Source organism: Chlorocebus sabaeus, chromosome 9 (assembly GCF_047675955.1).
Source record: "Chlorocebus sabaeus isolate Y175 chromosome 9, mChlSab1.0.hap1, whole genome shotgun sequence".
Classification (NCBI taxonomy): Eukaryota; Metazoa; Chordata; class Mammalia; order Primates; family Cercopithecidae; genus Chlorocebus; species Chlorocebus sabaeus.
Window position 1 is genome coordinate 80,474,724 of NC_132912.1, and position 12,162 is coordinate 80,486,885.

Below are 12,162 nucleotides of genomic sequence, written 5' to 3' on the forward strand. Positions count from 1 at the left end.
TTCTGTTTTATTTTTTTTTTCTAAAATTACTTTAAAATAGTCCCAAGATAAGGTAAGAAGACATGGCACTTTTATAGTGTTTCTCTTCCCTTTCCTGGCTCATGCTCTCATTTTTATTTTCTTTAGCATTGTAATGTGATGTGCTGTGATGTGCTGCGATGTGCTTTCTTTTTTTCTGCTCAGCTTTAGAAAAATCAGTAAAAATTTTGTGATTTTAAGAAAACTAGAAAGTGTATAATAAATATTACTTACGCAAAATTGATCAAATACTTAAGGAATTTCTTTCCCTTAACAAGTTTTGTATAGTGCATGAAGTAATTAAAGAAATTTCACTGGGTTTGAAAAGTCCTGATGTGAAGGGCTGTTTGTTTGCTGGTTGCTGTTTTATTTGAGTTGTGCTAGGTAAATTAGTATAAATTTAGAATTCTGGGGCATGTTTTTCTAACACTTCCTATATTTAACACTTAGGGTGTACTGATGGCTACAAATAAAATAGTTGGCCTTAGTTAAAAACAATTTAATGCTTTCTAGATCCCCATACAAATAATCTTTAATTTTAGGCTAAAAGTACTTGGAAGTATTCAGGATTCAGAGTGAAGCTTGATGGATTTAATTGACTCCATATGTCTAATTTAAATTGGTCTGGAATGATCAGAAGTAGGAACTTCAGACATTATGTAAAATGAAGACATCTTTAGGCCTTTCTGTTGATAGCTCCCAATTCTGGGCTCTGTTCTGCAGTTGGCACTCACAGAGAAATTAAAAGAAGGAGGAGATGTTTAAAAAGTATCAACAAATTTTAGATACATTTAAAAATAGAAATTAAAATGAATAGATAATTATTTTTTAAAACTTTTAAGTGTTTGTCCACATAGAAAACTGTTTCATACACCACCAATGTTAACATATCATGCCATGGGGACCGTAATTTGAAGAAATGAATGTCTAATGCAGACAGTGGCCAGTGACTCTCAAATCACACCACTGGAGCAAAATTTAACATTGTTATGAGTACTTAGAAGCTGCACTAATAGTGTAGCCACTAGCCACCTATAGTTACTTAAATTAAAATTAGTTAAATTCAGTTGTTCATTCACACCAGCCACATTTCAAGTGCTCAGTAGCCAGGGTTGTTGAACAGCTCAGATTTAGCACATCCCCTTCATAGGAGAAAGTTCTGTCGGACAGTGTTGAGTTAGAGAATTCCTGCTCTTAGGAAGCTTCTACTGTATTTGAGGGAAGGTAAGAGACTAGAAACAGGAATGGCAGAAAGAAGGGCTTGCAATTGAAACTGGGGAAAAAACAGAGTAATGGGTCCCATGATTGGGCATGGAGGGCCTGACTGTGCAAGTGGCCAGAGTCACGTGGCTTACTAGATAAGTTTCTCTGTGCAGGAATTATGCTTATAATGGTCTTTTAGTAAGTTTTGCTGAATACACTAAATAATGACTCTGTAGAATGATGGTTGTTTGGGGATAAGAGAGGTCCATCTGAGATTCTGATAAAAGTGAAGGCTCCCAATCCTAGAAGAATGTACGTACCTATCTGTGTAGATACTTAGAATGAGGCCTTTAATATCAAGAGGCTCTGTACCTTGATAAAAGGATACCCACTTTCTGGTTTTCTTTAGTATAGCAGGCAGTGGGAAAAAGAAATTGTTTTATGCAAAGAATCATTTATTTACCTCTTATGTATATCATCTTTGTTCATTTCCCCATCAAGCACACAAAAGGCAAGGCCAAAGCCAAAGTCTGACTAGTTCCACTGGTAAAGATACAAGAAGCCACTTTTAGATCCAGATGGATTTTTAATTATACAGGCAGTGAAAGGAAGAAGTGAAAAGTGCTGGCTTCTCATGATCCTTGTCCCCTACACCTAAAAGGACACCAAAACAAAAGGGGCTGGATGTCTACAATGCTAGTTGTGGGATACCCCATTGCTAAGGAGCCAATACTAGACTTCAGCTAAATGGTTTTATATTCTGCAGCTCTATTCCAAGGAGAGCAGAATAGGAATCCTCATACATCATTAGAAAGAGGAAGTGATGAAAGCTATCTCATGGCAGCCTCCCAGGTGAGACGGGGAGCTGAGTAGCAGATGGTCTCGTGGAAGCTCCTCATCAACCTCCATCCTCTGAGTTCCTGGAAGATCACAGGGTGTTCTGTGAAGGCTCAGATTAGCTTCAATTCTGGTCTTTGCCTGTATGACTTATGTGAATACATGCAAGGCCATGAGAGTGACATGGCAGAGCTGTTCTCCCAAGGGCCCTGACTCTATTGGGTTTTAGTTTAGAGGTCACTGTGATGATGGCATATCAGGGCATCAGGGTACCTGCATCTGAGAAGTTCAAGGGCCATATGGAGGATTTACAGAGGCTGGAAAGAACAGCTGAAGGAGCAAGAAAGACAACAGTAGAGCAAAGAAAGAATATTTGCAGTGAAAAGCAAATCACCATGCAGGGAATATGAATGTTTCCTGAAAGCCAGGAAGATGGCAAAGAGGATCATGCAAAGTGTATTCATAACACTACTTCCTTCTTGATGTTTTCTATGAGTAGCCACAACAAACCAGAGTTCTCAGTAAGTCCCAAAGACTTATAAACAGACCCATTTAAAGTAGACATAATTCTAATCAGTAGCACATGTCAAGTAGACATAGACCAGAAAGAGGAGACATTCTAACATAAGATCTTGTCCTAGAAAAATCTACCAACTGTCTAGAATCATCTGGTTCTTCTCAATTGTCATGTCGGTTCAACTTCATAGTGAAACATCCAAAGTTTTCATGCATTTCATATTCTCAAAATTGGCCTAATTTTAAACAAAATCTAATCATAACATTGTCTACACTGAAGACATTTTCTCAAATATAAGGGATTTTACTTTTCACTATGTCCTTTCAAGAACAACTTTTGTTGATATTTTTAGCCATCTTGCCTGTTCTTAAAGTTGCATGCATTAATTTTTTTTTATTCATCTCATCATCATCTACCACTGTTGAATGGTTAACTGTAAATACAACAGCCTCCGCTCCTTCAGTTCGGATAGGTCTTACACCTTGAACAGAAGCTCCTATGCACGGGACAGCATGATGATTGAAGAACTCCTTGTGCCATCCAAAGAGCAGGTATGCATTCTTTTCAAAATAGCCTTTGACTATTAAACTTACATTTGTATAATTTAACCAAGCTCTTTGTCTTGTGACAAAAAATATATTTCTGTATGTTTGATTTTGCATTTGTAAATCTTCTGGTACTAGCCAGTTAAAAAAAAAAAATAAGTTGTACTATAAGCAGAAATATTCCTGTCTTCTGCAGGTGAGGAAGATAGGAATATCAGAGAGGAACTCAGAAAGTCCTAGGAAATGTGTAGTTACCTTTCTCTTCTCTAGGTCAAATCTATTTCAATTTTTTAAAGGGAGAGTTAATAATCATTAGTAGCTGAAGTTGCTGGTATTAACCTCATGAATGTTTTGTTTTTTGGAGACAGAGTCTCTGTCACCCAGGCTGGAGTGCAGTGCCGTGATCTCAGCTCACTGCAGTCTCTGCCTCGTGGGTTCAAGTGATTCTCATGCCTCAGCCTCCTAAGTAGCTGGGACTACAGGCCCACCACCACACCCAGCTAATTTTTGTATTTTTAGTAGAGACAGGATTTCACCATGTTGGCCAGGCTGGTCTAGAACTCCTGACTTTAAGTGATACACCTGCCTCAGCCTCCAAAATTGCTGGGATTACAGGTGTGAACCACTGCACCCAGCCTGAATTTTGCTGAACAAACTGTGTATCTATGTTGGAATTTGTTAGAATTGTTTTTAATAAGTAAAGATGAGACTGGTCATTTTTTGTTCCCTTAGCTTCAAAGTTGCCTTTGATGGGTGTCTAAAGATGTGATAGTATTTTGCTTTCTACCAGAATCTCTGCTATATGCATTTGGTGTTTGTGTAATTTTTTTCTTCCAATAATTGTGGTTGAATTGATAGTGGGTTACTCTAAGAAGTTCCAGTAACACAACTTTCCTGCATGTGGGCTCAGGATGGTCCTGGAATAATTAATACACAGATAATACCTGGCTTTAAGTATGCACAGTAGTGATTTAATGATAGATGAAAATGTCTGGACAATAAAACGTTTAAAGGTGACGTATAATATTTAAACAATGTAAATGGTGAAATCATGCTGGGCTTTTTGACTCACTGCACAATGAAGGTGAATTGGATCAGATGAATAAGTGATAGTCACTTATCATAGCCAAGGTAGAGGTTAAGCAGTAGGTAGACTTTTGAGACTCCCACATGTCTGCAGATGCTGATGTCTAGACATACACATGTGTGTTGTACTTCATAGGGACCTACAATAAATATTTTATTACTTTTTACTCTCTAGAACATTCTTAACAAGCAGGCCTTACAGAGGTGAATACAGTGGTTATTCAGTATTTGGTCAGACAAAAAAAACTCTTCTAAAAATGATTATAGGCTGGGCATGGTGAGTCATGCCTGTAATCCCTGCACTTTGGAAGGCCGAGGTGGGCAGATCACTTAAGGTCAGGAGTTCATAACCAGCCTGGCCAATGTGGTGAAACCCCTTCTCTACTAAAAATACAAAAATTAGCCAGGTGTGGTGGCGGGCACCTGTAATCTCAGCTACTCGGGAGGCTGAGACAGGAGAATTGCTTGAACCTGGGAGGCAGAGGTTGCAGTGAGCCAAGATCACACCACTGCACTCCAACCTGGGCAACAGAGCGAGACTCTGTCTCAGAAAAAAAAAAAAAAATTACAGGTGCATGTATTAGTCTGTTCTCACACTGCTAATAAAGACACACCAGAGACCAGGTAATTTATAAAAGAAAGAGGTTTCACTGACTCACAGTTTCACCTGGCTGGGGAGACCTCACAATCATAGTGGAAGAGCAAGGGACATCTTACATGGTGGCAGACAAGAAGAGAACTTGTGCAGGGTAACTCCCCCTTATAAAACCATCAGATCTTGTGAGACTTATTCAGTATCACGAGAACAGCACAGGAAAGACCTGCCCCTGTGATTCAGTTACCTCCCGCCAGCTCCCTCCCACAACAGGTGAGAATTGTGGGAGCTACAATTCAAGATGAGATTTGGGTGGGGACACAGACAAACCATTTCAGTGAATAGCATGTCATGGGTTTTAAGTGGGTATTAGTACCAGAGAAAGCACTTGTCTCAAATAATGAAACTAAGCTCTTGGGTGTTGCCAGGAGTTGGTTAAAATTTTCTACTTGGTTGGCTGTGGTCATTATCTTAGTCTGTAATCCTGCTCTTTTCATATTCCCAATTGAAATGAGATGGCAGTGGAGATATTGATAACACTTATAAGTACTTAACACTTAACACTTATAACACTTAACACTTATAACACTTAAAAGATAACACTTTTATACTTATAAGTATAAAAATGCCTGTTATTCTCTACACTCTAAGGAAACCCCACAAAACTTACAAAATCACAGGTGAAAGGAGACTCCCCAGGTATCAATGACACTTTGCTCATGTAGAAAGCGTGTGCCAGGGAATGTCTGATCAAGCCTAATTGTGGCTTATATTTCTGCATATTAACTTGCCACGGGTCAAGGGTGTGAAATTGGAACCACCACCACCATCACCATGACCTTACCATCATTACTGTCACCTCCACCATCGCTACCACCACCACTATTACCACCATAGTTATAGTTACTCTACCACCCAACTTCTGCAGATCAGTGTTGAAGTAAAATGCAAGTGTTTGTGGTGCTACAAAATGGCTTCTGAGGGTTCTCACACCATTGCCTATTAACTATTACCAAGACTTACTTACTGAGGTAGACTGGAGGGGCAGCATTTACTCAGAACTAAGGATTTGTGAACAGAAGTAGAAGACAAAGAGAAATTTTGAGATGAAACTGATGCTTGTAGTCAGTTGTTGCTTCCAACTCAAAAATACTTCTGTGGACATCGTGAACACGTCTATAGACCTATCAGAGGAAAGGAGAGCATAGGACACCTGAAAATCTTTCAAAATAAACTTTAAGTTGATAATGTAGAAACAGGAAGTTGCTGTCTTTAATGAGCACAGAATACCCGCATAGGCATTCCCTGAGGAACCAGCATGTTTAATGAGCATATAACACTACTCAGAGCCACGCAAATCCAGGATAAATTGGCAGATTTTGTAGGGGGAAATGAAAGTCATAAAGACAGTTTAGGGACTCTTAGGAGCATTTGAAAATGTCTTGGAGATATCTGTGTATGTAGGAAATCATTGATAATTTTCTTAGCAGTGATAATTTTTAGCATTGGTAATTTTCTTAGCTTATCACTGCTACCTACTGAACCTACTCAGAGAATATTGGGGTATGCATGCTAAAGTTTTCCAGAATTAAGCAATCATTAATTCAACTATGTATTTCCAAATAGTTCAGCCAAAAAAAGCACATGTGGATATAGCAATGTTAATTGTTGAATCTAGGTGGAAGGTACATGGGTATTTTTTATACAGTTTTTCAACTTTTTTATTTGTGTGAACAATTTCAAAATAGTAACTTGGAGGAAGGAGGAAAAATCCTGAAAGAGGTGCATTAACTTTTGAAGTCTCTAGTTTCGAGACTAAAAAAGTTAATGAACCTCTATTATTATAGATAAATTATAGCTGTAGAGGAGGAGGAAACGGCTAATTCCTCAAAGAAGAAGGTGGCAGACAGAAGTGTCTAGATACACTGTGCAAGACTAATGGGAAACATTTACTTCAGAAGTGCATTTAAACACTTGAGGATTAAATGACAAAAAATTACTAGTTTCTGTTTTTCATTTCTCTAATTTTATATTTATAATATTCAAATTATAGCTCTTCCACAGTAATAATTTTGTTGGAAAGCATGAAAGAAGTTTTCGGTATTTAGAATTCCCAAATCAATGACATATAACTTGTTGTCACATTTAAAACTACACTGTCATTGCCCAGTTAAAGTTGCCTTGACAAGTAAAGGTGAAAAATGAGTAAAAATGAACTCTCATACACTTCTCTTTTTCAATGAGTAGATCTCACTCATACAAAGTACAATTGCCTCTTTATTAGCCTGCTGATTAATCAGTTTGCATATTAACCATGGTTAAAGTGCAGTTGAGACCCAGGGTGATTAGTGTAGGCCTGCCACCTCTCCTTCTGGGGACCTGTGCTGGCTGAAGGCACTGTGGAGGCCAGAGCTGGGGGAGGGGAGTGGGAGAGGTGGAGCCATCCCCACCCCCTGTTGAGCCTGAGTATTGATTAGTCCATAACCTACTTAATTCCCTCCTGGATAGTCGAGAGTAGACTCTTTTGTTACAGGTTATCGTGAACTTCCTATTCTTTTACCTTCCCTTTACTTCAGAAGTGCATTTAAACATTTTCTATTAGAATTAAGTGACAAAAAATCATTAGTTTATGTCTTTCATTCCTCTAACTCTGTATTTATAAATTTCAAAATGTAGCCTTTCCACAGCAGTAATTTCAGAAAACATGAAAGAAGTCTGTTAGCCAAAAATCACCTGAAGATGTGTTATGGAAAATGTATATGTAAATAAAATCATGTCTTGGATTTGTCAAAAGATCTTTCTATTTAAAGCAATGACTCAATCTGGACCACTTATGAGCATCTCTTGGAGAACTTTGGTGTGTGGGGATATGTGTGTTGGCGGGGAGGTGTGTGTGACAGAGTCTCGTTCTATCACTCAGGTTGGAGTGCAGTGGCGTGATCTCAGCTCACTGCAACCTCCGCCTCCTGGGTTCAAGTGATTCTTGTGCCTCAGCCTCCCTATTTGCTGGAATTACATGCGTGTGCCACCACGCCCGGCTAATTTTTGTATTTTTTAGTAGAGACGGAATTTTGCCATGTTGCCCAGGCTCGTCTCCAACTCTTGACCTCAAGTGATCCGCCCACCTTGTCCTTCGAAAGTGCTGGGATTACAGGTGTGAGCCACCATGCCCTGCCACCTGGAGAACTTTTAAAAAGACGGTTGCTTAGTTCCTGATTTCCTTGGCCTGTGTAGAGCCTGGGCATGCAATTCTAAATGCACCCAAGATTTTCAGTGAAAGCCACTGATTCATAGTCAGTGTTCTTAAGTGGGGGTGCACACTGGAATTACCTGTGGCTCTTTTAAAAGCAAGCTGCCTGCAGAATCAGAATTAACATGTCTGGGTTGTACCGTTAGTTAGTAACTACCGATTTAAGGCAACTCTCACTGGAAGCTCGGTGTGTATTGGTCAGTCAACATCTAATGTATTTGTTTTATAAGCTCAGATTTGTGTGTGTCAGATTGAGAGCAACACCTGTGCTTGGAAACATTCCTCTCCAAACAGGAGTTAATAAATAAAGAAAAGGGATGAGTCTAAACTGAAGCCTGATTGTCTGGGATGATTGTAATAGCATGGTGCTTTCATTTCTTCTGATGTAATTATTGAAAGCAACTGTCTGGTACAGCTTAATGTACTTAAGACACATTACTGTGTGTGATCCACATCAGACAGTGTTCATTACATAAATGGAATGCTATTCACTAGATGCCTTCAGTGTCAGGAGATATAATGGTGGTAACACTTACAGTGGTGGTGAAAACAGCTCATTTTGAGCTTCTATTATGTGCCTGGAACTATTCTAAGTGATTTAGCAGTATTAAGTTGTTTACAGTTCACAATATCCCTATGAAATAATTTGTTAACCCCATTAAAATGATGAAGAGGCTGGGCACGGTGGCTCACACCTGTAATCCCAGCACTTTGGGAGGCCAAGGTGGGTGGATCATTTGAGGTCAGGAGTTCGAGACCAGCCTGGCCAACATGGTGAAACCCTGTCTCTACTAAAAATACAAAATTTAGCTGAGTGGTAGTGGTGCATGCCTGTAATCCCAGCTACTCGGAAGGCTGAGGTAGGAGAACCTCTTGAGCCTGGGAGGCGGAGGTTGCAGTGAGTCAAAATTGCGCCACTGCACTCTAGTCTGGGCGAGAGAGTGAGACCCTATCTCAAAAAAAGAAAAGCAAATGAAGAAACTGAGGCACAGACAGCTTGAGTAACTCACCCCCGGGGACACAACTTGTAAGTGGCAGAGTCACTGGCCATCTGGCTCCAGATTGCCTCATTTTATCCTGAACACTCTGCATCTGCATTGCTCAGCGCAAGAAAAAGGCCTGTGAGGAGTCCAGGTATTTTATAGTCTGTCCTCCGGGATCTTGTACTTGCTAGTATTCTTGGTCAGGCCACAGAACCCCGTCGTGATCTATTTTTTAGCATGAAAGATTATATTTAGACAGTGTTCTTCATTACATTTATTTCTAATCCTAATAAAGTATTTTATTTATTCAATGTACTTTAAAAAGAACTGACATAATGTATTCAGTAACAATTATAAGAAGTATGAAGAACTGGCCAGGCGTGGTGGCTCATGGCTGTAATTCCAGCACTTTGGGAGGCCAAGGTGGGCAGATCACACGGTCAGGAGATCGAGACCATCCTGGCTAACACGGTGAAACCCTGTCTCTACTAAAACTACAAAAAATTAGCTGGGCGTCGTGGCACACGCCTGTAATTCCAGCTACTTGGGAGGCCAAGGCAGCAGAACCGCTTGAACGCAGTAGGTGGAGGTTGCAGTGAGACGAGATCGCACCACTGCACTCCAGCCTGGGAGACTGAGTGAGACTCTGTCTCAAAAAAATAACTAAAAATTATGGCATGGAAGGCATCATTACAGGAATGGAAATATATGACCTTCAGACAGATAAAAAGTAGAAGGCATGACATCAGTTTACAAATAGCAGGCTAACCAGTTAATTTCTCTTCCTTTAAATGACCCTAGAATTAGTTCTAAGACCGAAAGGTATGTATATACTGTAGGCAGAAGCATTTAGTTCAGGATGACTTTTTATAGAGTTGTTCAAAGACGGGAGAAAAGCAGAAGTCACTTACCGATGTCGGTTGGTTTTCCCTGTATACACCCATTTGGCTTTCCGCATATACCCATTTCCATAGCAGTGCCTGGATCTGGTGGCCAAATCCCTAACCGCTACCCATTTCTCAGCTAATGTTGTTTAGACAGGGCATAAGTCCCTCCTGTTCTGCAACACTGATACCCAAATCAGGCGGTTCAGAGCATTCATATCTCCTGGATTACAGCAGTTACTTTAGGATGAAAAGTGAAATCTGAGCCCGTCTAGTGAGACTCAATTTGAGACTTTGTCTAACCTTTTGGGAAAGAAAAACTCCACTGGGGTTCCTAAGCTATAAAGATGACATAAGCCCAAAGCTGCTGGGAGTAGAATGTGAAGACAAATGATTCCTACCATCATTTGAGCTGGATTCAACCAACCTTGAAGTTAGCACCATTCAGATTTTCTTGCCATATAAACCAGCAATTTAATTTCAATCTCCCCCATCCCTGGAAAGGGCGTATCTTAAACCAGTTCAATTTGGCTTTCTGTCATTACTAATGTGCTTGCTGTTGGTGGTAATGAAACCTGGTAGGAACAACCACATATCAATGGAAACATAAAAAGTCTAGCATCTTAAAGTGCCATTCAACCTTGAGATTCTATTATTTTATGCTTTCTCTCTAAAATTAAATAAATCCAGTGTTAACAAAAGAAAAAGAAAATGAGGAACTATGATTTAAGAGAATGCTATAAACTTGGGAATTTCTTTTTACTTTTCTTTTCTTTTTCTTTTTCTTTCTTTCTTTCTTTCTTTTTTTTTTTTTTTTTTTTTTTTTTTTTATTGAGATAGAGTCTCACTCTGTCACCCAGGCTGAAGTGTAGTGGTGTGATCTCAGCTCACTGCAAACTCTGCCTCCCAGATTCAAGCAATTTTCATGCCTCAGCCTCCCCAGTAGCTGGGATTACAAGCACGCACCACCACACCTTGCTAATTTTTTTGTATTTTTAGTAGAGACGGAGTTTTACCATGTTGACCAGGCTGATCTCAAACTTCTGGCCTCATGTGATCCGCCCACCTCTGCCTCCCAAAGTGCTGAGATTACAGACATGAGCCACCACTCCTGGATAAACTTGGATATTTCTAAACAAAAATTTTAGAAAGGAGCCCCTTGCCAATTGATCACTCTAAATTGAACACCTTCCATTTCCTTATAGTTCTGTTGACTTAGGGACAGTGAATCTATGAGAAGAGAGGAATAGGACAGCTGTTTGGCCCTGCTCTCTCTCTGAGTAGATTTCTTTCTTTTGAAGACTTCCTTTTCAGACCAGATTTGCCTACATGGTTTGCTCCTGAGGGGACTAGTGGCAGGCCTTCAATAGTGACTGGTGTAGAAGGCTTAACTAGACTGTGATGTCAACAGTTGCACTGGCTGTTTGAATGCTGACTGTGGAGAACATTCTGTAAGTGATATTGGAGGCCTCATTATAGCCATCGTGTACAGGAAGGCTGCTGTCACATCTTCTACCCCATAACTCTTCTGATTTATCTCACAGCCAAGGATCCTGATTCCTTTGGATTGGACTTGGTCTTTTTTGAGGCTAAGGATGATTTCATATACATTTAGTCATATAATGTGTAATGTACAATTTGATATGTTAGCAAGTAGTGTGAAAATTGGAGAGTTCTTCAGAAGAAACTACCTGCTTGTATTTTCAAGATCTAGGCATTTTCAATTATCTCAGTAATATGAAGGGAGAAGAATACCTAACCCAAAAGGCTGCCTATGCTAACAGTCAGATTTTCCTCCTCTACCTCTCAACCCTGTTCCACCCACACTCCCACCCCCATCTCCCACACCCATTGGCATATTAACCTTGCTATTTCTTTCATGTAAGCTAATTTCTAAGGGGGGGTGCACAGAAATGTGCATGGTGGCAGAAGGTAGCCATCCTCAGATTAAAGATTTGCTAGAGATAGTCCCCCTAGAAGATAAGCGCATTTGACTGGTGACATTTAATATGCTGCTTTCTCTCTTCAAAGTGCTTTGCCAGCATTACTCAGGTGATCCATTCAACACCTCTCAAAGATTGGTCAGCAAGATTACAGATTTTTTTTTTTTTTTTTAAGGCAGAGAGGTTGGTATTGTAACTTCCTTAAAGTAGTACAGTTAGTTTTGATGTCTCAAACTGGGTGTTGACATACTCAGCTTCCACCCTGACCTTGATTCACTTTCTCTGTTCAAGTTCATAACCA

General features: G+C 39.8%; 1 protein-coding gene across 14 annotated transcripts in view; it reads left to right on the top strand.

The window, feature by feature from the left end:
* The window catches only part of ANK3 (ankyrin 3), a 703,328-nt gene that overhangs the window by 594,542 nt on the left and 96,624 nt on the right, over window positions 1–12,162 (top strand). For all 14 annotated transcript variants that reach the window (XM_007963375.3, XM_073019120.1, XM_073019128.1 and 11 more), the window contains one exon: window positions 3,024–3,126. In XM_007963375.3, the coding sequence (XP_007961566.2) occupies window positions 3,024–3,126 (103 nt within the window). The remainder of the gene's footprint in view (window positions 1–3,023; window positions 3,127–12,162) is intronic.